At 39.6% G+C, this 25,619-nt stretch overlaps 1 protein-coding gene across 7 annotated transcripts in view; it reads right to left on the bottom strand.

Annotated features, from left to right (window-relative positions):
- Positions 1–25,619, bottom strand: part of MND1 (meiotic nuclear divisions 1) — a 95,796-nt gene that overhangs the window by 51,088 nt on the left and 19,089 nt on the right. For 6 of the 7 annotated variants that reach the window (XM_044930558.2, XM_025268209.3, XM_044930560.1 and 3 more), the window contains one exon: positions 23,403–23,551. The exons of the other annotated variant lie outside the window; for it this stretch is intronic. In XM_044930558.2, the coding sequence (XP_044786493.2) occupies positions 23,403–23,551 (149 nt within the window). The remainder of the gene's footprint in view (positions 1–23,402; positions 23,552–25,619) is intronic. 7 annotated transcript variants of the gene reach the window in all.

The raw sequence follows: 25,619 nt of genomic DNA, 5'->3' as shown, positions 1-25,619 counted from the left end.
AGACAGAGGGGCTGTGCAGGCTACAGTCCATGGGGTTGCAAAGGGTTGGACATGACTGGGCATGCATGGATTTTGCACTATACTCATAGGGTAAAACTACAGATGCAACTTAATTCCTCCCCACAACTGCTAATACTTCAGGGAGTGAAGTGCTTCTTTTGCCACTAAACGAAGAATTGAGAGTCCCATGAATTTTTGATCACTCTTAATCAAGATCTACAATTTTTTTAAGTTGGCAAACAAAGCCTTAATTCAGAAATGAGAATGTCTAACATAACAATCAACACTTCAACTCTTGATTTAAAGCTAAGACTTCTTTTCAGCAACCACAGGCTGCCAGTGGGTTTTACCAGAAAGGGTGCATTGTCCTTCTCTCTCTCCTAGTCTAGAGTTTCTGTCCTCCCTTCAGTCCAGTGACTGCAGTTTCTGCCTCCTGTCCTCCACCTCTACCCAGCCTGGAGAAGGGGAGAGAGAACAGAACAGGTAAAGGGAACTAGAAATACCATATTTAGGTAGCAGTAAGATGCCTCGGTGCTCTTGGGCCTGACATGTCTGCTAGGTCCTTGCGTGGCTGTGCTGCTGGGTTCTTTGCCAGCTTCTCTGCTGGCTTTCCCTATCTGTAACTTCCATGATGCAGGAGACACACTCCAGGGAGACTGGACAACATTCCCCCTTCACCGACCCCCTTCTCTAGCTTGCCTTGCACTCCCTTCCAGCTTGATTTTTGGATTCATTACACACACACACACACACACACACACACACACACAGTCTCTCTCTCTCTCTCTCTCTCCATGGAGGGTATCAATGCCCTCTGGAACAGAATGTAATGTGCCTCCCAATGGGCTCCTGATCTCTCACTTTTGAGAATCGGTTCAAATAGAGTCCATGGGGACACTCATGTATGCAACAAGCTCCAGAATTGCTGGCCCATATTTTTATATATTATAATAACTGACAGAATCTACCAATAGATCTACATAGATGCTAAAATCAGCAAAATTACTTTTATATAAGGAATAACTTATTTTCCTAGTTTTTCAAGAGTATTGGGAAATGATATGCTCACATTTCAGTTCTAACATTTATGAATTCCTCTTGTGAGAATTAAGACTGTCCACTATTCAAATTGCTAATAAAAATGTTACTTAAATACTATTTAAAATGTTTTGATCCAGTAAGTTTTTCAGTGTAAGTAATTTAATTTCATTAGAACCTACCCTTCAAAAATATAACATGTTACCTGCTTAGAAGCACTAAAGTGCTTAAGTTCAAGTTTCTATTAACTTAAATATAATTAACAAATTTAAAGTTTTAAATTTCTTTCTAGGCCAGGTTATAATAAACTTCACATAAAACTTATAAAGCCAAAGAAAAAGTCATAAGGAGACAACACTGTTGAGAAATAGTGAGGAGAACGTAGCTGCCCATAAAGGCTTTTCTCTTCTGAAAAGAAAGATGCTCTTTTCTTTCTATTTCTGCCTTGTATACTGGAAAGATTTAAGAGAACTTGGATTTTAAAGGGCTAAAAAAGCAAATGAAAGCTGCTTCTTCCATAGTCTAAGCAGTTCCAGCAGAATGAAGAGGGCAACCTAACACATTTGGATGGCAGCCTAACTCAAGAGCCGAGAGCAGTCAACCACACTAAGATTTGTGGCAAGTTTAAGTGTTAGAAATTTTTGAAAAAGTAGAAGGTATTTAACTTTAAAAATTATAATAATTAAAAAAAATTTAAATTGAGGTTTGTTTTTTTTTTGCATCCAATCTAAATTTTTACCAAAGTTATAGACTAGGAAATTTATGGTTATAATTAAACATAAATACTACGGAACCCAAACAAAGCCCTATATTTGAATCTGATGAAATGCAAGCCTGGAAGTTTGAACCCATGCCCTTTGGTCAAGTAAGAACCATACTTTAAACAAAAAAAGCACCCCACTGATAGAGCTATTTTTGTGAAACTTCCACATACATAAAACAGCCAGAAACATTATAAATGTTGAAATACTAAAATGTACAAAACACTGATGTAGTTTCTGAAGGCAAAACAAGACAGATAAAATCAGGGCTACCCCAGGAAGCTAAGGATCCACATGTCTTTGACACTGCCACCGCCTGGTGGCACGACATCGAAAGTGCAGCTCCAGTTTTTTGTGGAATAAACCTTTTCCAGGTTGGTTGATTTGGGGAGAAAACAGTTATGAATGAGAATGGCTGTTCCAGACCTGCAATTCAGATGAAGCACAGAAGAATGTTTGGGGTATGGTACAGGGAATTCTATAGCTCTGGAGTCAGGCTTCTCAACCCATCCAGCAAGTAGCTCCAACAGCCAAGGAGAATAATTAGCGGGGACAGTTCAGAAGCTAGCTGCTTGGAAGCCACCAGCCCAGAGCTGTCTGCTACAAAGGGGTACAACAGCACTAAAACTAGGCGATGCTGTCTTGATTTATGCATTCATTCAAGGTTTGTCTCTCTGCATCTCAGTAACTGCATTTACATGCTAGGGATAAAATATGGTTAAGATATTCCTGCTCTCAGAATGTCTGCCATGGTAACAGAGCACATAAAGACTTGGTTCTACCAAAGAAATGTATGTAAGACAGTCAAAGCACAAAGGAGTAATCAACTCAGCTGAGGAGGGGATAAAAACTTCCCAGAAGAAAAGATTTCTGACGTAGGTCTTAAATATCTCTGGTTAATGGACAGCTTGAAGTTTGTTGGCAGACAAGCAAAAAGAGCTAGTCAGGTGCAGCGTGTGAAAACACAAGATATGAAATGAGCAGAGTTGTAAACAATTAGGTTAGCTGGCGTGTAGGGTTGGAGAAGGCAAACAGCAGGTTATTAGGCTGGCCAGCGGCAGGAGCCAGATTATAGAGAGCCTTAAAGTCAGGCTGTGGAATCTAGACTTGTTATTTAGACACAGGAAACTATCCAAAGGGCATTTAAAACACTACTATAGCACATAAATGAAAGTAAAGACTAGTAACAGGGAGACCAGTAAAGACTACAGCAGGTCTCTGGTTTGGATGACTAAGTAGACTGTAGTTTCAGAATCTACAAGACACAGAGGGACAAGTTTGGCTAAAGAAGTGAGTCTTGAACGTACTGAATGTGGGCTGCCGATTAGCCACTCAAGCAGAGATGTCTAGTAAGTAGCCAAACACATACACAGGTGTGGAGTTCAGTGCAGAGGCATAGTCAGGAGATAAAAACCAGGGACTCAAAAGTATACAGGAGGCAACGGAGGCCACAAGAGTAGAGGAGGCCTCCCAGGAGAGCGTGAAGAGCGAGGGACCGGAACTGAGGACGAAAGGCTGGGGCCCAGTCTGGCGGTCCTTAGTATGTCAACAGTGGTGGCCTGGATTTGAGGTTTTCCCCTCACGTCAAAAAATTGTACAGGAAACATGTACTTACTTAAGATGTGGCTACAAAAGCTAGCTAAAATCTCATGAATGATACTTCTAAATAGTAATTCTTAAAAAATGAGACTCTAATGGAAAGAATAATCCTTTGTTATAATTAGGGAGATCAGAGTATTATTTTTAAAACCTAGATTTATATCAACTAAAGTAAGTTAGTACTAGTTATTTCACATCAGTTTTGAAAAGCTCTTATTGGTGTCGTAGAGACTTCCCTGGCTCAGACGGCAAAGCGTCTGCCTACAGTGCAGGAGGCCTGAGTTCAATCCCTGGGTCAGGAAGATCCTCTGGAGCAGGAAATGGCAACCCACTCCAGTACTCTTACCTGGAAAATGGATGGAGGAGTGCTGTAGGCTACAGTCCATGCAGTTGCAAAGAGTTGGACACAACTGAGCGACTTCACTTATTGGTGTCATATAAATCTCCAGTTAAAAAAAATGGGGAAAAATAATTCAAAATGCAATGAGGAACAGAAATAAATAAAACAGAGACAAATCAATAAAACTGAGAGCTGGTGCACTGAAGAGATAAACAAAACTGATAAACCTTTAGCCAGACTCATCAAGAAGAGATGACTCAAATTCAGAAATGAAAAAGAAGTTACAGCTGAAACCACAGAGATACAAAAGATCCTAAGAGATTACTATGAATAATTATATGCCAGTAATAGCATACTGGCATATATCTAGAAACATATTATCTACAAACATAAAATCTCCCAAGACTGAATCAGGGAAAAATAGAAAACATATAGAGATCATTTACCAGTACTAAAATTAAATCAGTTTAAAAGAAAAGGAAAATTTCCAACAAGCAAAAGTTCAGGCTTCATTGGGGAATTCAATCAAGTAAAGAATAATTAATGCCTATATCTCTCAAACTATGCTAACGAGGAAGGAACACTTCTGAACTCATTCTGTGAAGTTAGCAATACCCTTTATACCAAAACCAAAGACCACACACACAAAAAATTACAGGACAATATCACAGATGAACATAGATGCAAAAATCCTCATCAAAATATTAGCAAATAGAATTTGAATTTGACAATACATTAACAGGATCATATACCATGATCAAGTAGGAGTTATTCTAGGAATGCAAGGATGGTTCAATATATACAACTCAGTCAATGTGATATACAATCTTAACAACCTGAAGAATAAAAATCATATGATTACCTCAGCATGTACAAAAAAAGCTTTTGGCAAAATTTGACATTCATTTATGATTATAAAAACTCTCAAAAAAGTGGATATAGAGGAAATATACCTCAACATAATATTGGCCATTAATGACAAACCTACAGATAACATCACACTTAATGGTGATAAGTTGAAAGCATTTCCTTCACTTCCACAACTTTTACTCAACACAATATTGGAAGTACTAGCCCAGCAGTCAGTCAAGAAAAAGAATCCAAATTGGAAAGAAGTAACACTGTCACTGCAGTAGACATGACACAATATAAAAAAAAATCTCAAAAACTACCAAAAACTGTTAGAATAAAATAACTCACTAAAGCTGCAGGATACAAAATCAGCATAAAGATTCTATGGTGTTTCTATGTTGCTGGTATTGTTTAGTCACTAAGTTGTGTCTGACTCTTTTGCCACCCCATGGACTGTGGCCCACCAGGGTCCTCTGTCCATAGCCACTTCCCTGGCAAGAATGCTTGAGTGGGTTGCCATTTCCTTCTCCAGGGAATCTTACTGACCTAGGGATTGAATATGCATCTCCTGCATTGCCGATGAATTCCTTACCACTGAGCCACTGGGGAAGCCCTTTTTTTCTATACACTAACAATAAACTATCAGAAAGAGAAATTAAGAAAACATTACTACTTACAGTTGCATCAAAAAATGTAAATCAGCTAGGAATAAGTCTAACTAAGGAAGTAAAGACTTGTATTATGAAAACTGTAAGACACAAATGAAAGAAACTGGACAAAATACATACCATGCTCATGGACTGGAAGAATGTTAAAATGAGCATGCTCCTAGAGGCAATCTACAGATTCAATGCAACAAATATCAAAATACCATTGGAAATTTTCAGAACTAGAACAAATAATTCCAAAATTTGTAAAAACAACAACAACAAAACATGAAAGGCCCAAATAGTTAAAACAATCTTAAGAAAGAAGAATAAAATTAGAGGTACCATGATTTCAAACTACACTACAAAGCTACAGTAATCAAAACAGTATGCCACAAAAAACAGACTCAGATCAATGGAACAGAATGTGTGTGTGCTTAGTTGTGTTCAACTTCTGGTGACTCCACAGACTGTGGCCCAGCAGGCTCCTCTGTCCACACGATTTTCCAGGCAAGAACGCTGGAGTGGGCTGCCATTTCCTCCTCCAGATGGAACAGAACAGACAGACCAGAAATGAACCCATGCAATTACGGTCAATTAATCTATGACATGGAGAAGACAACGGCAACCCACTCCAGTACTCTTGCCTGGAGACTCCCAGGGACGGAGGAGCCTGGTGGGCTGCAGTCCATGGGGTCGCTGAGAGTCAGACACGACTGAGCGACTTCACTTTCACTTTTCACTTACATGCATTGGAGAAGGAGATGACAACCCACTCCAGTGTTCTTGCCTGGAGAATCCCAGGGATGGAGAAGCCTGGTGGGCTGCCGTCTATGGGGTTGCACAGAATTGGACACGACTGAAGTGACTTAGCAGTAGCAGCAATCTATGACAAAAGAGGCAAGAATACACAATGTGGAAAAGACAAATCTCTTTGCTAAGTGGTGCTCAGAAAACTGGATAGCTAGATATACAAGAATCAAACTAAAACTCTCATACCATATAAACAGAAAGACTTAAGATGTAAAACATGAACCCATACAACTATTAGAAGAAAACATGAGCAATATGCTCTGTGACATCAATCTTAGAAAGATTTTTGGGGAGGATATGTCTCCTTAGGCAAGGGAAACAAAAGCAAAAATAAACAAATGGGACTACATCAAACTAAAAAGCTTTTGCACAGTGCAGGACACTAGCAACAAAACAAAAAGGGTACCTACTAAATGCGAAAAGATATTTGCAAATGATACATCCAACAGTGGTGGTTTAGTCACTAAGTCATGTCCAATTCATGCAACTCCACGGACTGTAGCCTGTGAGGCTCCTCTGTCCATGGGATTCTCTAGGCGGCAATACTGGAGTGGGTTGCCATTTCCCTCTCCAGAGGATCTTCCTGACCCAGGAATCGAACCTAGGTCTCCTGAAATGCAGGCAGATTCTTTACTGACTGAGCTATGGATATATTCAACAAAGGGTTACTATCCAAAATATACCAAAAACTCATATAGTAGTGTTAGTCACTCAGTCATGTCCAACTCTTTGGGACCCCATGGCCTGTAACCCACCAGGCTCCTCTGTACATGGGATTCTCCAGGCAAGAATACTGGAGTGAACTGCCATTTCCTTTTCCAGAGGATCTTCCCAACCCACAGATCAAACCTGGGTCTCCTGCATTACAGGCAGATTTTTACTGTCTGAGCTACAGGGAAGATTCTAAGAATTCATATAACCCGATATTAAAAAACAAATAACTCAATGAGCAGAGTATCTGAATAGATAATTTTCCAAAGAAGATATACAAATGGCCAACAGACAAATGAAAAGATGCTAAAAATCACTAATCAATAAAGAAATGCAAATCAAAACCACAGTGAGGGCTTCCCTGGTGGCTCAGTGGTAAAGAGTCTGCATGCCAACCCAAGGTCACAGGTTCAATCCCTGGTCCAAGAAGATCCCACATGCTGTGGAGTAACTAAGCCCCTGCACCACAGCTACTGAGCCTGTGCGCCCCTGCTCGACACAACTGGAGAAGGCCCACATGCAGCAACAAAAACCCAGAGCAGCCATTAAAAAACAAAAGACAACATCACCTCACACCTGTCAAAATAGTATCATTGAAAATACAAGAAAGAAGTGTTGGTGAGGATGATGAGAAATGCTGGACTTGATGAAGCACAAGCTGGAATCAAGATTACTGGGAGAAATATCAATAACCTCAGATATGCAGATGACACCACCCTTCTGGCAGAAAGTGAAGAACTAAAGAGCCTCTTCATGAAAGTGAAAGAGGAGAATGAAAAACCTGGCTTAAAACTCAACATTCAGAAAACTAAGATTATGGCATCCAGTCCCATCACTTCATGGCAAATAGATGGGGAAACAGTGGCAGACTTTATTTTGGGGGGCTCCAAAATCACTGCAGATGGTGATTGCAGCCATGAAATTAAAAGATGCTTGCTCCTTGAAAGAAAAGTTATGACCAACCTAGACAGCTTATTAAAAAGCAGAGACATTACTTTGCCAACAAAGGTCCGTCTAGTCAAAGCGATGGTTTTACCAGTACTCATGTATGGATGTGAGAGTTGGACTATAAAGAAAGCTGAACGCCAAAGAATTGATGTTTTTGAACCGTGGTGTTGGAGAAGACTCTTGAGAGTGCCTTGTACTGCAAGGAGATCCAACCAGTCCATCCTAAAGGAAATCAGTCCTGAATATTCATTGGAAGGGCTAATGCTGAAGCGGAAACCCAATACTTTGGCCACCTGATGTGAAGAACTGACTCATTTGAAAAGACCCTGATGCTGGGAAAGACTGAAGGCGGGAGGAGAAGGGGACGACAGAAGTTGAGATGGTTGGATGGCATCACCGACTCGATGGACATGAGTTTGAGTAGGCTCTGGGAGTTGGTTATGGACAGGGAGGCCTGATGTGCATGGTGTCGCAAAGAGTCGGACACGACTGAGCAGCTGAACTGAACTGAGGACATGGAGAAAAGAGAACCCTAGTGCACTGTGGTGGAAATGTAAACTGGAATTGCTACTATTGGAAAATGGTATGGAGTTTCCTCAAAAAATTAAAACTAGAGCTACCATACATACCTAGCAATTCCACTTCTGGGTATTTCTCCAAAGAAACCAAATTACTAATCAAAAAGATACATGCACCTCTATGTTTGTTGCAGCAATAGTCACAATAGCCAAGATACGGGAGCAACGTAAGTCCTCATCCATGGAAAACACACAGACTCGCCATAAGGTATGACAAGCACAGGTGGCCTTGGTGAAGAAAGACAGTAGGTTTAAAAATATCCATATGAAAAGCTTGAAAAGCTAAGACCTAATGCTCTTAATCCTGTCCATCAAGAAGGCGGCAATATCAAAATTCCTAAAAGAACTGGCAATCTTACTTAAGAACTACAAATAGTAAGTAGCTTTGTAATTTAGCTTATTAAAGAGGAGAAATGAAAAGTTGCCAACTTTTTTTTTTAATTTGTGAACTTAAAGGTATCAAATGCCACAAAAATAAAAAGTTCTTTCTTATTTTTTGAAAGAGATACCAAAAGTTGTAAATCAAAAATGGAATCATTAAAATGTCTAGTGGTGACTTTTAATCCTTATTAAAAATTACCTGAAAAGGTTATAGCCCAATACAATCAAAATAGAAAGAACTTCCACTGAGAAAAACTGGCATGATTTGATATATTACTTCTCCTAGTTTTATTGGCTAAGAAAAGCCCATTTTGGAACACAGGTTAAATATAGTTAGGAAATTTATAATGTGATTATGCCATTAGGTGATGACTCTCTGGCTTACCATTGCAAAACAATGGAATTCTCCCATTAACAAAGGTATATGGGGCCAGTAAGCCAGATATAAATATAAAACTTTTTTTTTTAAGAGAGAGAAAGTTGAACTATCTTCTACAAAATAAACACTTTAATAAACTGAAAATAACTTGATAATCCTAACTAAAGCAGCAAGTAATTTCACTTCAAAAAAGTTTTGTCACATTCTTCATTTTCTCTTCCCTCCTTCAAGTAAATGAAAACAATGATGAGCAACAAACTACAAATTCGACAAGCCATACAGTTTCTGCGTACTCTCCATCGTCAGCAGTCACTTATCTGTTATAACAGCTACCACTGAGTGCCTCCAGAGAACCAGGCCTGTAGAGGATGCAGCACATACATGACCTCATCGGAAGTTTTAATACTGCCATTTTACAGATTAAGAAACTGAGATCCAGAGAGACTAGGTAATTTGACCAGGTAGTAAATGGCAATGCTGCTAGTTTAATCCAGGTCATCTGGATATCAAAGGCTATGTTTTTCACTGAGAATCCTGTCCCTCTGGGCACTATACTAACACATTAAATTTGTCAACATTCTAAATAAACAACGTCCAGAACAATTTCAAGTGAGGCAACTATAAGAAAAAAAAAAAAAACTTATATGCTGGACTTCCCTGGTGGTGCAATGGTTAACAATCCACCTGCCAATGCAGAGGACATAAGTTCTATCCCTGATCTGGGAAGAATCCATGTTGTGGGGCAACTAAGCCCATGCGTCCTAACTATTGAGCCTGTGCATCGCGACTACAGAAGCCCGCACGCTCTAGAGCCTGCGCTCCACAAGGGAAGCCACCACAATGAGAAGCCCGTGCACCGCAAATAGAGAGCAGCCCCAGTTCAGTCGCTCAGTCATGTCCGACTCTTCGAGACCCCATGGACTGCAGCACGCCAGGCCTCCTTGTCCATCACCAACTCCTGGAGTTTGCTCAAACTCAAGTCCGTCGAGTCAGTGATGTCATCCAACCATCTCATCCTCTGTCGTCCCCTTCTCCTCACGACTTCAATCTTTCCCAGCATCAGGGTCTTTTCAAATGAGTCAGTTCTTCACATCAGGTGGACGAAGAACTGGAGTTTCAGCTTTAGCATCAGTTCTTCCAATGAACACCCAGGACTGATCTCCTTCAGAAGGGACTGGTTGGATCTATTTGCAGTCCAAGGGACTCTCAAGAGTCTTCTCCAACACCACAGGTCAAAAGCATCAATTCTTCGGCGCTCAGCCTTCTTCAAAATCCAACTCTCACATCCATACATGACCACAGGAAAAACCATAGCCTTGACTAGATGGATCTTTGTTGGCAAAGTAATGTCTCTGCTTTTGAATATGCTATCTAGGTTGGACATAACTTTCCTTCCAAGGAGTAAGTGTCTTTTAATTTCATGGCTGCAGTCACCATCTGCAGTGATTTTGGAGCCCAGAAAAATAAAGTCTGACACTGTTTCCACTGTAAGTGATGGGACCGGATGCCATGATCTTAGTTTTCTGAATGTTGAGCTTTAAGCCAACTTTTTCACTCTCCACTTAAACTTTCATCAAGAGGCTTTTTAGTTCCTCTTCACTTTCTGCTATAAGGGTGGTGTCATCTGCATATCTGATGTTATTGATATTTCTCCTGGCAATCTTGATTCCAGCTTGTGTTTCTTCCAGTCCAGCGTTTCTCATGAGGTACTCTGCATGTAAGTTAAATAAGCAGGGTGCCAATATACAGCCTTGACGTACTCCTTTTCCTATTTGGAACCAGTCTGTTGTTCCATGTCCAGTTTTAACTGTTGCTTCCTGACCTGCATAGAGGTTTCTCAAGAGGCAGGTCAGGTGGTCTGGTATTCCCATCTCTTTCAGAATTTCCCACAGTTTATTGTGATCCACAGTCAAAGGCTTTGGTATAGTCAATAAAGCAGAAATAGACGTTTTTCTGGAACTCTCTTGCTTTTTTGATGATCCAGCAGATGTTGGCAATTTGATCTCTGGTTCCTCTGCCTTTTCTAAAACCAGCTTGAACATCAGGAAGTTCACGGTTCACGTATTGCTGAAGCCTGGCCTGGAGAATTTTGAGCATTACTTTACTAGCATGTGAGATGAGTGCAATTGTGTGGTAGTTTGAGCATTCTTTGGCATTGCCTTTGGGATTGGAATGAAAACTGATCTTTCCCAGTCCTGTGGCCACTGCTGAGTTTTCCAAATTTGCCGGCATATTGAGTGCAACACTTTCACAGCATCATCTTTCAGGATTTGAAACAGCTCAACTGGAATTCCATCATCTCCACTAGCTTTGTTCGTAGTGATGCTTTCTAAGGCCCACTTGACTTCACATTCCAGGATGTCTGACTCTAGGTCAGTGATCACACCATCGTGATTATCTGGGTCATGAAGATCTTTTTTGTACAGTTCTTCTGGGTATTCTTGCCACCTCTTCTTAATATCTTCTGCTTCTGTTAGGTCCATACCATTTCTGTCCTTTATTGAGCCCATCTTTGCATGAAATGTCCCCTTGGTATCTCTAATTTTCTTGAAGAGATCTCTAGTCTTTCCCATTCTGTTGTTTTCCTCTATTTCTTTGCATTGATCACTGAGGAAGGCTTTCTTATCTCTTCTTGCTATTCTTTGGAACTCTGCATTCAGATGCTTACATCTTTCCTTTTTTCCTTTGCTTTTTGCTTCTCTTCTTTTCACAGCTATTTGTAAGGCCTCCCCTGACAGCCATTTTGCTTTTTTGCATTTCTTTTCCATGGGGTTGGTCTTGATCCCTGTCTCCTGTACAATGTCACGAACCTCATTCCATTGTTCATCAGGCACTCTATCTATCAGATCTAGGCCCTTAAATCTATCTCTCACTTCCACTGTATAGTCATAAGGGATTTGATTTAGGTCATACCTGAATGGTCTAGTGGTTTTCCCTACTTTCTTCAATTTCAGTCTGAATTTGGTAATAAGGAGTTCATGATCTGAGCCACAGTCAGCTCCTGGTCTTGTTTTTGTTGACTGTATAGAGCTTCTCCATCTTTGGCTGCGAAGAATATAATCAATCTAATTTCGGTGTTGACCATCTTGCTATGAAACAAAGATGCGAATAAATGGTATTTTTGATAAAGAAAAACCTTTCAATGAAGAAACTAAAATTTCTAAAACAAATAAGAGTTTCTGATATTTTTTTAAAAGAAAAATCTCAGTAGACAAAATGTGAAGACATATCAACAAAAATGTATTTGTACAGCTTCCCGAGTGGCTCAGACAGTAAAGAATCTGCCTGCAATGCGGAAGACCTGGGTTCGATCCCTGGTTTGGGAAGATCCCCTGGAGAAGGAATGGCTTTCCACTCCAGTATTCTTGCCAGGAGAATTCCATGGACAGAGGAGCTTGGCAGGCCCCAGTACATTGGGTCGCAAAGAGTCAGGACACGACTGAGCGACTTTCACTTTCACATCAAAAATAGCAAAAAAAGGGATTATCTATACAAGTAAGAAATTGGCCAAGTATTTCTCTATTGAAAGGAAACGTCAAAATACAAATATTATTTTGTTGATGCCCTGAATCACCCCTGCAACCAGAGGGAAAGAAGTCAATGATAGAGCAGAATGTTTTCTATACAGCTCATGTATTCACTGAGAACAGACTACATTACCATTAAACACTACTATCAACTGTGCTGCAGTTACAGAACTTTACACTCTCATAAAACAGCACCCTATTTATAACACTATGCCTACAATCCTTTTGGTTGACTGACTCATCTAAGCCATTCCCAACCTCCTTCCTTCCTTACCCACTTCCACGCCTAGTTTCCTCTACAGAGAGGAAACTACAGTGTTTAGAGAGACACTGTTTCAGTTTACAGATTTAAGCCAAAGTCTGTTGGAGAGGTCTGAGAAAGTTCTCTTTCGTATTCCTGTTAAGAGACAACATTCCTGTAACTTCCCTCTCCCCTCTGCCATACCATTCTTCAGCTATGACAAGAGTAGCTGTGCTGGCCATCTCATAACCATAACGGGCCCCACAGATGCTGACGGATACACTGAGACACTGATCAACATTAACAGATACCTACCTTTTGACTTAATGTGAGAAAGATAAACTTCCATTTATTTAAGCCTCTGTTAGTCAGACATTCCATTTATTTCTAAACAAACGCATTCTTATCAAATATTTTTACTAAACATCAACTTACAGGCTGATAAGATGGTTTAGAAGCTGGTTAGTTGTGTGATGTGTTCATTCACTCATTTAAGTTTACATGATTAAATGCCTACTTAGGATTAGTATTAGGTTTGGGGGAGAGAACATTGAAGACATGGCTTTTATCTTATGTTTGAGACACATACCTAATACAAGAGAGAGGTCTGTAAATATGACAAGAGTAATAAATGCTCTAGCCGAGCCTGAACAAACTTCAGTGACAGCACACAGCGGAACCATGAGATTTTTTTTTTGTTCTTTCAAAAGTCAAAGTCTAGGTTTACGCCAGAAAAATATCAGACCAGCCTGATAACAGAACCAGTCCTGTTCTGTCCTCTTCAAACGACAAATTGAAGACAGAAGACGCAGGAGAGTCTAGGAGGAAAGGAAGAACATTAGACACTGTTGAGTTTCTGAGAAGGGCCCTGATTTACCCTCTCTGGTACTGTAAGATTAGCTACAACTACAGAAAGAGGAGTGCAACTACAGAGCCCCTAGAAAACCTGGGGGGTAAAGGAATAGAGAGAATCTATCACTTTCGATCTAGAACCCCAGGAAGAAGCAGCCCCACAGGTACCATCCATACCATCATGGCACAGGAGGTGCAAAGAAGCCCTTTTATCTGGAGCAGAGTGGGCCTGGGACAGCCACTAGCTGGGTAATTTCACAGTGCACACCCCTACATGGCCTCCATACTGCCAAGAGGAGCATCTTTCTTAAATAAGGCTCTGATCATTTCACTTCCCTACTCAAAATCCTTCAGCTTCATACACAGAGCCCTTCATTATCAGGCTTCCTTGGTGGGTCAGTGGTAAAGAATCTGCCAATGTAGGAGGTGCAAATTTGATCCCTAGGTCAGGAAGATCCCCTGGAAAAGGAAATGGCCAACCCACTCCAGTATTCTTGCTTGGGAAATCACAAGGACAGTGGATCCCAGCGAGCTTAAGTCCATGGGGTTGCAAGAGTTGGACATGACTTAGCGGCTGAACAATAACAGCATTCACCCCTCACATTCAACTGAGCAGTACAAAACAACTCAAGATTTTCCCATATATTATGCAGTTCTATACATGTCTATCCAGTCCTGGCATATAATAACAAGTTAAAGCACTTACTATGGATTAGTCATTGTTGTAGGCAGTTATACACAACACATTTAATTGTCACAAGCAACCTGTGAAGTAGGAAATATTAGGACCACTTAACAGAGAAAACAGAGACACAAGATGTTTCTAGCAAATGGAAGAAGTAGGATTTGAGTCTGGAGTCTGGGTTTAGAGTCCACTCTTGTAAGCCACTGTGCTCCACTACTTTAACATACGGGTCTCTGTACCCAGAATGTCCTTCACCCTCAACTCCCTTCTGGACTCACACATCTTCCCAGAACAAACCTAAACGTCTCCTTCCTTAACTGTAAAGCCTTTCCTCAGCAGAATGTTCACCCTCTACCATCCTCCCCCACACTGTACATTATCCCACCATGTGGCAGGGGTCTGTTGACCGGGTCTCTTCTCACCAGGCTGTGAGGTCCTGGAGGACCAGAGCTACCTCATTCACCATTACCCCTCTCAGTCACAATGCCTGCCACAGCAAGCATTCAGTATACATTTACTGAACTGAATGAATTTCAATAGAGGTAACGCCTAATTTTATTCAAAAACATTTCAAGTTGTCCACACAGCTCGAGTGGACCTATTCTTTACCCGCTCAGTTTTAGCAATAAATGATTTTACTTACTGATGGTTCCCAACTTATGATGGTTTGACTGAACAATTTTACAACTTTATGATGGTGCAAAAGCAGTCCACATTCAGTAGAAACCATATTTGGAACTTGGAGTTCGGTTCTCGCCCTGGTCTAGTGACAGGCAGCACACACGCCCCGAGACGCTGCACGCTGGACACAGGCGGTGAGCCACGGCGCCCGTCCAGCTGCGCCACCGCCAGGTGCGCAAGCAGCGCACTGACAACCACTGTACCCAGACGACACTTCCGTTTTTCACTTTCGGTATTCAATAAATTATATAAGATAGTCAACACTTTATTATAAAAGTCTTTGTGACAGATGATTTTGCCCAACCGTAGGCTAATGTTTAAATGTACTGAGCCCTTATAAGATAGGCTTGGCTAAACTATGATGCTTGGTGGGTTAGGTGTATTAAATGCATTTTTTTGACTTAAAACAGTTTTAACTTCCCATGGGGTTGACAGCATAACCCCACTGTAAGAAGTAGAGGAAGATCTGTATTCATTTCTAAAAACTGGTAAAATTAAAAAAAAAAAAATTTATCCTGAGAATCTCTTAGTGTCTCCCCAAACCCATACCCTGGGTCTGAAATCCAATTTAGAAATGAAATGCTGGTGATAAATCAAAAACCTGACCCCCAAACTACCTTCCACTAGAAATAAATGGGTTGCAAATCAGAACTTGGATGAAGAACTGAGGAAGGTCTCAGCAGAGCACGAAAACAAAAGAAAGAGCATGATTTCCACAGTTCTGACCCTTTCAACAAGGAAACACCAGTTTAAACCCCACACAGAGTTGCAGCAGCACCAGTGAAACCGCGCCAGCGGGCTGCTCTCATTCAGACAACCTCACACCTTCGTTTCTTCTAACTTTCATTCACTTCCAGCCTCCGGAACCATGAGAAACAAATTTCTGTTGTTTATAAGCTACCAAATCTGTAGTATTTTGTTACAGCAGCCTGAATGGACTAAGACAAACTCTTAAAACTCCCTGGCTGACTGCTCAGTAAAGTCTGGCTATCATCATCAAGAGCATCAGTGGCTCCCGCTGTCCCCCTCAGTATCTCCTCCATCCATCTACACTGAGGCAACTTTCAGCTCAAAAAACCATTTCTAAGAAGTCTCCCTTAACTATATAGACTTCTTTTTCATAAAAGTTAATTAACAATGTCTTTTCATTACAAGTTAATTAACTGTATATTTATCTTGCCTTACCAAGTAAATATAAATTATCTCAACACGAAACACACATTTTATCATTTTTTATATTGCTCAAAGAACTCAGTACCGCACATATACAGAGAAGGCACAGTTTCTGTAGAAGCAGTTAATGCAATCCACACGCAATTGATAGCTTCTTTGCTATCTTAGAAAATGTTAAAGAGAAACATAAATTATAACCATGAGGCTTTTTTAGACTGTCTTTAACAGTGATCAACACATACAACCTAAAGGCAAGAGAGAAAAATGTTTCCTGATTTTCAGACTTGCAAAAAAACGCCCATTCTCAAGAGACAAGTACATTCCTGTACTTAATTGGAATCACTGGCGGAACCAAAGCAGAACAGAATGATGGGGGTGATGGGGGGAAACGAAGAGCTCCCCCTCTCTAATCTGGAAGTAATTAACAAGAAACTCAAAAGAAGTTAACATTTTACTTTGGCAATATGTTGAACAAACTGATCTTTCAGTGCAACCTTGAATTTGGAATCTGCTTCAATTCAACATTAACAGTGGCTTCTATATATAAATCCCATGACCTCTTGCAACGCTTTTAATCTCTATCACTCGTTTGGCAGTCAGCCACTTAATACTTTTCACTCTCCATTTCAGTCTTTCACTTGTATGTATCTTATCTTCAGCACAGGTTACAGGTTCTTTCTTAGTAAAGCATGTAAAGATACTGATTTCTACTTTTTTGAATTACCTCCAGTGTCTGGTAAAATGTTTTGCACATAGTAGACCCTCAAATATTTTTTTTGATTGAACAAATAAACTTAGAGTATATACTCCTGGATAAGCACTAATTTAGTCAAACCTCCAGCCACCTTACACAGTGCCTATGCACACTGGCACTTGACATATACTACTTAATCCACACAACCCTTTGAAGTAAGTATAATCTCTCTCTCTCTCTCTTTTTTTTTTTTTTTAACAAATTTGGGAAACTTTAAGGCTTTAAAAGCTTAAGAAACTTTTCCAAGATCCTTACAACTAGCAAAAAGTTAAAACTGTGATTTCAATCCATCTTTGATTTCTAACTACTTCTCTTCCCATTAAGCTTTACTGCTTCTCTAAAATTATAAGCTCTCTTCAGAACCATAGTTGAGGGGCATAGTATGATACTGGCATTCCTTCTCAAATTTCAGTGAAAAAATAAAGTAGGTTTAGGTCAGTGAAATGGTACTGAGTGCTTGTTTCTTAAAAAAACGTATTTACTGCAAATGCCAAATGCTATCAATCTCTGATGAATGACATATCAAAATCTCACTCTGCAGAGCTGAGAACAGAAGGTATTGGACCTACTACTTATGTAGTGGCCTCTGACTTGAACTGTGACTCCTGCAGGAAGTGTGTGAGATTAAGCTTTGATCTCCAGCTTGTAAATGGGGCATCGGGAACAGGAGTATGTCACAAAAAACACTGGATCCCAACTTTCAAACCAGTAGGGAGAGGAAAATATTGACAGAAACTAATTAGAACATCCTATCTATATAGAATAAATATATATATATACCATTTATTATATAATATTATATATTTATTATATTTATATATAAATATATTTATATATAGAATAAATAATATTAAGTTCACTTATTAAAAATAGATTCACTATACTAGCAAGAATCTCTTGCTTACTTTTTTTGCAGAACTCCTTCACCTGCTAAATAGAATTACGCTAAATCCAGAGGCAAAGAAATAAAAAGCATACATTGCTCCAGATTATCTCTGGTTTACAAAGTCAAAAAAGAAATGCTTAATTAGCACTTGTTAGGCCTAATTTCTGGAGAAGGAAATGGCAACCCACTCCAGTGTTCTTGCCTGGAGAATCCCAGGGACAAGGAGCCTGGTGGGCTACCGTCTATGGGGTCGCACAGAGTCGGACACGACTGAAGTGACTTAGCAGCAGCAGCAGGCCTAATTTCAGGCATGAGTAACTGTCTGGAAGAAGGTAAGATAACAACACCAGAAACACTAACCATAAAGAAACAAGTTGATAGATAAACTGCTGCTGCTGCTGCTGCTGCGTCGCTTCAGTCGTGTCCGACACTGTGCGACCCACCAGACGGCAGCCCACCAGGCTTCCCCGTCCCTGGGATTCTCCAGGCAAGAACACTGGAGTGGGCTGCCATTTCCTTCTCCAATGCATGAAAGTGAAAAGTGAAAGAAGTTGCTCAGTCATGCCCGGCTCTTCGCGACCCCATGGACTGCAGCCCACCAGGCTCCTCTATCCATGGGATTTTCCAGGCAAGAGTACTGGAGTGGGGTGCCATCACCTTCTCCGGATAGATAAACTGGACTTCCCCAAAACTTAAAATATTGGCTCTTCTAAACACAGTTAAGTAAACGAAAAGACAACCAAAGACTGGGAGAAAACATTTGGAAAGCATTTATCTGATAAAGGATTTGTATCTAGAATGTGCAAAGAATTAACCTGGAGAAATGGAAATTACAAGATATCACTACACACTTACTAGAAGGGGTGTCATCCCAAGCATCAGTGAGCACATGGAGAGACCAGAACACACACACTGCTGGTAGGAATGGAAAGTGGTGCAGACACTTTGAACACCCTCTGGCAACCTCTTAGAAAGCTAATCATACCCCTACCATATGATCCAGCCATTCTGTTCCTAGGTATTTACCCAATATAAATGAAAATGTATTTCCATACAAAGACATATATACATATTCATAGAGGCTTTATTTCTAATAACCCAAAACTAAAACAAACAAAACCCCTAATGTCTATCAACAGGCTGTTGTAAATCTACACAACGAAATACCACTTAACAATAAAAATGTATGAGTAATATATACAGCAACATGGATACATCTTAGTTATGCTGAGTAAAAGAAGGCAGGAAGAGTATGTACTGCATGATCCACTGATACAAAATTCTAGGAAATATAAACTAATGTATAATGACAGAAAGTAAATCAGCAGTTGCCTGAGGTACGGGGCAGGGGAAGCAGTGTGTGTCAGGGATTGGGGCTAGGCAGGAGAGAGAGAACGGGAATGAAGAAATTCTAGGGGTGATGGGTATGCTCCTTAGCTTGATTATGGTGATATTTCCCCGGATGTACACATATGTCAAAACTTAACAGTTTATAAACTTTAAATATGGTTTTGGTATGTCAGTTATTCCTCAATAAAGCTTTAAAAAAAAAAAGATTTATACATTTGAGAAGTTAGAACAATGAAAAATCTGTGGTCTGTATCCTTTAAGATGGTCCCAATGATCCTTGTCTCTTGGTATTTATGCCCATGTATAATCTCTCCCTCAGTGTGAACTGAATTTAATGATCTGTGTCTAGGGAACAGAATGAGGCAGAGGTGAGTCACTCCCAAGATTAAGTCACAACAACCCCTGTGGCTTCTGTCTGGCATTCTCCACGCACATCTGCTGTGAGGGAAGGCCGCTGCCTCATGTGAGCTGTCCTATGGAGAAACCATAATTCGAGGAGGCAGGGAGGGAGGTGCTAAATGTTACCAAGGAATCCAGGCCACCAGCCCAACAGACTTCCAGGAACTGAAGATCTCAGCCCAGCAGCCAGCAAGGAACTAAATCCAATAACCATTAAGACTGAGTTCAGAAGTAAATCTCCCAGACGTGCCTTCTGATGAGAATAAAGCCCTGGTCAACAGTTTGATTACAGCCTCATGTGAGACTTTTTTTTTAATATGTATTTCTTTGGCTTTGTCAGGCCTTAGCTGTGGCACACATGACCTCTGTGGCATCAGCGGGGTCTTTCTTGCACTGCACTGACTCTCTTGTGGCACAGGCTTAGTTGCTCCACAGCATGTGCGATCTTCCCAGACCAGGGACTGAACCTGTGTCCCCTGCACTGTAAGACGGATTCTTAACCACTGGACTACCAGGGAAGTCCCCTCACATGAGCTTTGAGTCTGACTAAACCATGCCTGGATTCCTGACCTACAGAAATGGTGATACACTAATGTTTGTTTCTTTAAGTCAGGAAGTTTTGGGGCATGCAGTTCTGTTCCACGGCAATAGATAATACAAGAGCTAAGTCACATTTAAATTAAAAAGAAATTTAAAGCAAATTTATCCACTTAGAATACATCCTTTTAGAATATAAAGAGAGTATTTGACTAAAACTAGATGAAAGTGAAGTGAAAGTGAAGTCGCTCAGTCGTGTCCGACTGTTTGCGACCCCGTGGACTGTAGCCCACCAGAAGCAGGGGCTTAATTTTCTTATGCAACGTGAAGTCCAGAGGTGAGGCAGTCCAAGGCTCATGCAGCATGTCAAAACGCCACCGGGGACCTGAGCCCTGTCAGTTCAGGCCCGGCCATCCCGAGGAACATTGGCACAGTACGATCTCAGGGCCATATCATGGAAAAGAGGAAGAAAGGGTTCTGCCTTTACCATGAAAGTGACCATTTTCCCAGAAACCGCAAAGCCTCTCTTCACTTACATCTCATTCATCAAATCTGTTTCCCACTGCCATTCACAGATGCAAGGAAATCTGGGAAGGTTAATGTTTTCTGCTCCTTCAACATAGCAATGAAAAAGGGGACAATGTTTATTGGACAGCCAGAAATATTTGCCAAAGCTGTACATTTTATTTATGGTAAGACCAAAAATACTACAGGAGTTTAGAGAAGGGCAAGAACATAGTAAGCTAAGGGAGCTTGAGAAAGCTTCTGAGAACAGACGTTTAGAACTAAGTAGAAAGGAAAGACAAGGGAATTTTCAAAGGGGATAACAAGAAAAACCATGAAGACAGGAAAATGTAATAAGGACTAAAAAGAAATCACCTTACATAAAGTTTTTAATTGCATAAGTTAAGAAAACCGCTGAGTGATGAATACGTATGTTATTTCCTAGCAAGGAAAAAATGCAGCATCTTAAACAACAAGGTCCTACTGTGTAATAAACTGTAGGGGAAAAGAATCTGAAAAAGAATCAACGCACACACATACGTATAAACCTGAGGTTATCTTCTGAGGTCAGCAATGCCCAGTTGGGTGCAATGTTTGAAGCAGCAGTATCCTCACCAGAAAGGCTTCATGGTGTGTGCTGGTAGGAGTTTGGCTGTGTAACTTCCCTCAGTTCCTGCCTACTTTTAGACCCGTGTCCATCCTTCCCAGTGACTCTGCAAGTCCATCTTACATCTTTTAATAAATTTCTTTTCTGCTAATGTCAACCAGAGTTAGTTTGTGTTGCTTGTAATTAAGAACACTGACTTTATGGTTCCCCACAAAGTTGAACACAGGAGCATCATTTTAAAAAGTGGTGTTTCAGGACGATTTTCCTGTGAATAAACACAATCTCACACAATCTCCAGAGAGAAATTAATTTACTATTGTTAATTAACTTTTCCTGTTAGTGTTACCTTCCAGAAAATCAGGACTCTTCCTCCCTTCCCAAAAAAGTCCACAGTACTTTCCCTAAAATTTCACCCCTTGCCTATATAGTTAGAGTCCCCTTTTATCTGTGGTTTCAGTTCCCATGGTTTCAGTCACCTGTGGTCAAGTATAGTGTGAAAATATCGGATGGAAAATTCCAGAAATAAACAGTTCAGAAGTTTTAAGTTGTGTGCTATTCTGAGTAGCGTGATGAAACCTTGCCCCGTCCGGCTCCATCCCACACGGGACATGAGTCATTCCTCTGTGCAGTGTATCTTGCCTGTTACTCACTCAGCAGTCATGCTGGCTATGGGGTTACTGTCATGGTGCCACGGTGCCTGTGCTCATGTGACCGTTATTCTACTTGATAATGGCTCCAAATCACAAGAGTGCTGATGCACGCAACTCAGATATGCTAAAGAGAAGCTGCAAAGAACTTCCTTTAAGTGGAAAGGTGAAAGTTCTTAATAAGGAAAGAAAAAAATCATATGCTAAGCTTGCAAAGACTGTGAGAATGAATCTTCTCTCCATGAAACTGTGAAGAAGGCAAAAGAAATTTGGGCTAGTTCTGCTGTTGCACCTCAAACTGCAAAAGATACAGCCTCAGGGCATGACAAATGCTTCATTAAGACGGAAAGGGCACTAAATCTGCACAATAAGATGTTTTGAGAGAGAGACCACATTCACATTGTTACTGGTACAGCTGTTCTATTTCACGACTAGTTGTTGTTCATATCTTACTGTGCCTAATTTCTAAGTTAAACTGTATCACAGGTATGTATACATAAGAAAAAACGTAGCATGTATAGGATTCAGGACTTTCCATGGTTTCAGGCATCCACTGGGGGTCTTGGCAAGTATTTCCTCAGATAAGGGGGGGACCACTGCATCCTAAGTTCTACATGATAATTCATGCCATCAGTCTTGTAAAGGATACAAAAAAGCTCATCAAAATGTGATGGAATCTTGAACTACACTTTTGGAAACAACCAAGAGCTCCTTTAATAGCTGAATGAGTAAACAAACTGTGGTACACACAATGGGATGGAATATTATTCATCAGTCAAAAGAAATGAGCTACCAAGCCACCAAAAGACATGGAGGAAACTTAAAATGCACACTACTAAGTGAAAAAAGCCAGTCTTCTTTCTTCTGAAAAGCCTGCAGACTATGATTCCAACCAGATGACATTCTGGAAAAAGCAAAACTTTAGAGACCTTAAAAATATCAGTTGTTGAGAGGGGCTAGAGGAGAGGAAAGGACGGAGGAATAAGTAAAGCAAAGGAGACTTTTAGGGCAGTGAACTACGCTGCATGATACTATAATGTTGGATACATGACGTTTATAGATTTGTCAAAACTCACAATGCACAAGACATTGTGAGAATGAGCCTCTAATGTCAACTATGGACTTCAGTGAATAATAAGGTATCAACATTGGCTCGTCAACTGTGGCAACTGTATCACACTAATACTAGATGTGAATAATAAGGGAAACTGTGTATTTGGTTGCAGGGGGCATGGGTGTATTTGGGAACTCTCTGTACCCACCCATAAATTTTTCTGTAAACCTAAAAAGAACTAAAATACTAGAAAACAATATCATGGCATGTGAGATGAGAGTTAGAACATTCTACGGTCTTTGCTCCACTTGGAAAAAACGAGATTTTGATTATCTTTAGACTGAGTCAAATAATGCACATTAAAAATATAACAGAAACCACTAAATAGGAAGAAGATTAAATAAAACAAATTTCTTTCTTAAAAAACAAATCTATTATTTTAAATTGTGGTGGCCTACCTGAGAATCCAGAACCTCCAACTTACGTTTCCTGGCATGAAGAGCTTTACTTGGAAAAGCCCAATAATAATTAGATGTTCCAATTCTCTCACAGTCAACCATACCATCATCAACCAAGCTTTGAAGGACTTCTTTTACTGACATAGCAGCTAAGAGAGATAATTTTTAAAGACTTCATATTAAGACATATCATAAATCAAATTAAAGGCTAGTAACTGGGGAAACACTTGCAATAAATATTATAGACTGAGTTAATAAGTTAATAAATAAGGAGCTTTTAAAAATAATTACATAAAAGGCAAATACTCCAAGAGAAAAACAAAATACATCAATAAGCATCTATAAAACACGCATGGGCAATAAACAAGAAAAGTGGTCAAACCGGCTAATAATCGAAGAAATGTAAAATAAAGCATGAGACAGGATTTTTTGACTACTTAAAACACTAAAAATTATAATAAAGGATTCAGAGATGTAAGTACTCCTCAACATGGTAGAAAAATATAGCAAAAACAGATTTATGCATAACTCTTACAAAGAAATTCCACTTTTACAAATTTAGCTAAAGAAAATAATGCTTAAGGATGCTCATTAAATCACTGTTTTTCATAGCAAAACCCTGGAAATTAGTACAATAACTGGACTCTTAAAATTCTGGATAAATATACTATGCATTCATTAAATTTACTTTATAAAATATTTAATGGCTTGGATATATGTACATCCAAAACATATTGTATAGAAAACTAAGTTAGAAGACAGTATTCAGTAATGTGACAGTAGTTATGCAGAATGTAAGGTTAAGAGGGAAATTTTTATTTCCTTCTTTTTGCTCATTTTTCTTATTTTTTTCCAATAATAAACATGCATTACCTTATTTGCTAAGGAAACTAAAAGAAAACTACTATGAAAAATTAAGCAATAAAGAAATAAACTGGATGTTATAGTCAGGGGTAAGATTGAAAATCAGAAAAGAGTTTTAAAAATACCATGTAAAAATACAAAGTCATATTTCACAAATGTTTGAAATTCATAGACCATTCTTATTTTTTTTTTAAGTGTTTACTTGGCTGCATTCATTGGGCTGGTCATGTGGGTGCCCCTAGGCATGTAGGACCTTACTTCCCCAACCAGGGATTGAACCCTAGTCCCCTGCATTGCAAGGCAGATTCTTAACCACTGAACCATCAGGGAAGTCCCCATTCTTACTTTTTATTAATAGAACTATACCAAGAAATTATCCATAGAGTCCGTTTTAATTTTTCCTAGAGCAGACTCCCAAATTTAATAAAATCCATTAAAAACTTGAAAAGATTTAATAAAAAAAAATAAAATCTCCACCAAATGCAAAACATTCAACCTCATTTATAAAAAAGTACAAGCTGAAATGTCAAAGACTTCTAAAAATGGTAACAGTTCTGAGAAATGAATTTGAGTATAATAGCCTTTCCTGAAGGCAATTTAAGAATCCATCTAAAAAGCCTAAAACTATACAGTCTCTTTCTACTCTATTTCTAGGGACATTTCCTAATGAAGTAATATGTGGAAAAAAGTTTTCGGCAAGGGGAAAGGAAGGGATGAATAGGTGGAAGAGCACACAGGATTTTTAGGGAAGGGAAAATACTCTATGTGATATCATAATGGTGGATCCGTGTGTACAAACCCACAGAATGCACAACACTGAGAGTGATTAGTAATGTATATTACGGATTCAGTGTGTTTATGACGTGTCTATGCAGGTTATCAATTGTAACAAATGCATGATGGTGAGTGGTGTTGATAACAGGGGAAGCTGTGTATGTGTGGGGGGCAGGAAGTACATGAGAAACACTGTACCTTCCTCTCAGTTTGGCTGTGAACCTAAAAATACTCTAAAAAATAAGTCATTTAGAAAAAAATTTAAGAATGGCATGCTAATTATCTTAACTTTAGCAAGAAAATTTGGGAACACGTCTAGATGGGCAACAATAGCTAATGGGCTAAGCAAATTATGGCACAATGGGTGGTCACAGAAAAAATATTAGAAAATACAGATGCTGTAAATCATTTTTTTTAAAGCAAATGACATAGGTAGACGATACAATGTTATATGAAAAAAATACATCAACACAAAACAGTATTTGCAGCATGGCTTCCTCTCTGAGAAATGGACAGATATATAACACAAACACAGATAAACAGAAGCTAAGAATAAGACATCAAAATATACCATGTTAC

This window comes from Bubalus bubalis, chromosome 17 (assembly GCF_019923935.1).
Source record: "Bubalus bubalis isolate 160015118507 breed Murrah chromosome 17, NDDB_SH_1, whole genome shotgun sequence".
In the NCBI taxonomy this organism is placed as follows: Eukaryota; Metazoa; Chordata; class Mammalia; order Artiodactyla; family Bovidae; genus Bubalus; species Bubalus bubalis.
Note: the sequence above shows the minus strand (reverse complement) of the source record. Positions and strands in the feature narration are given on the sequence as shown.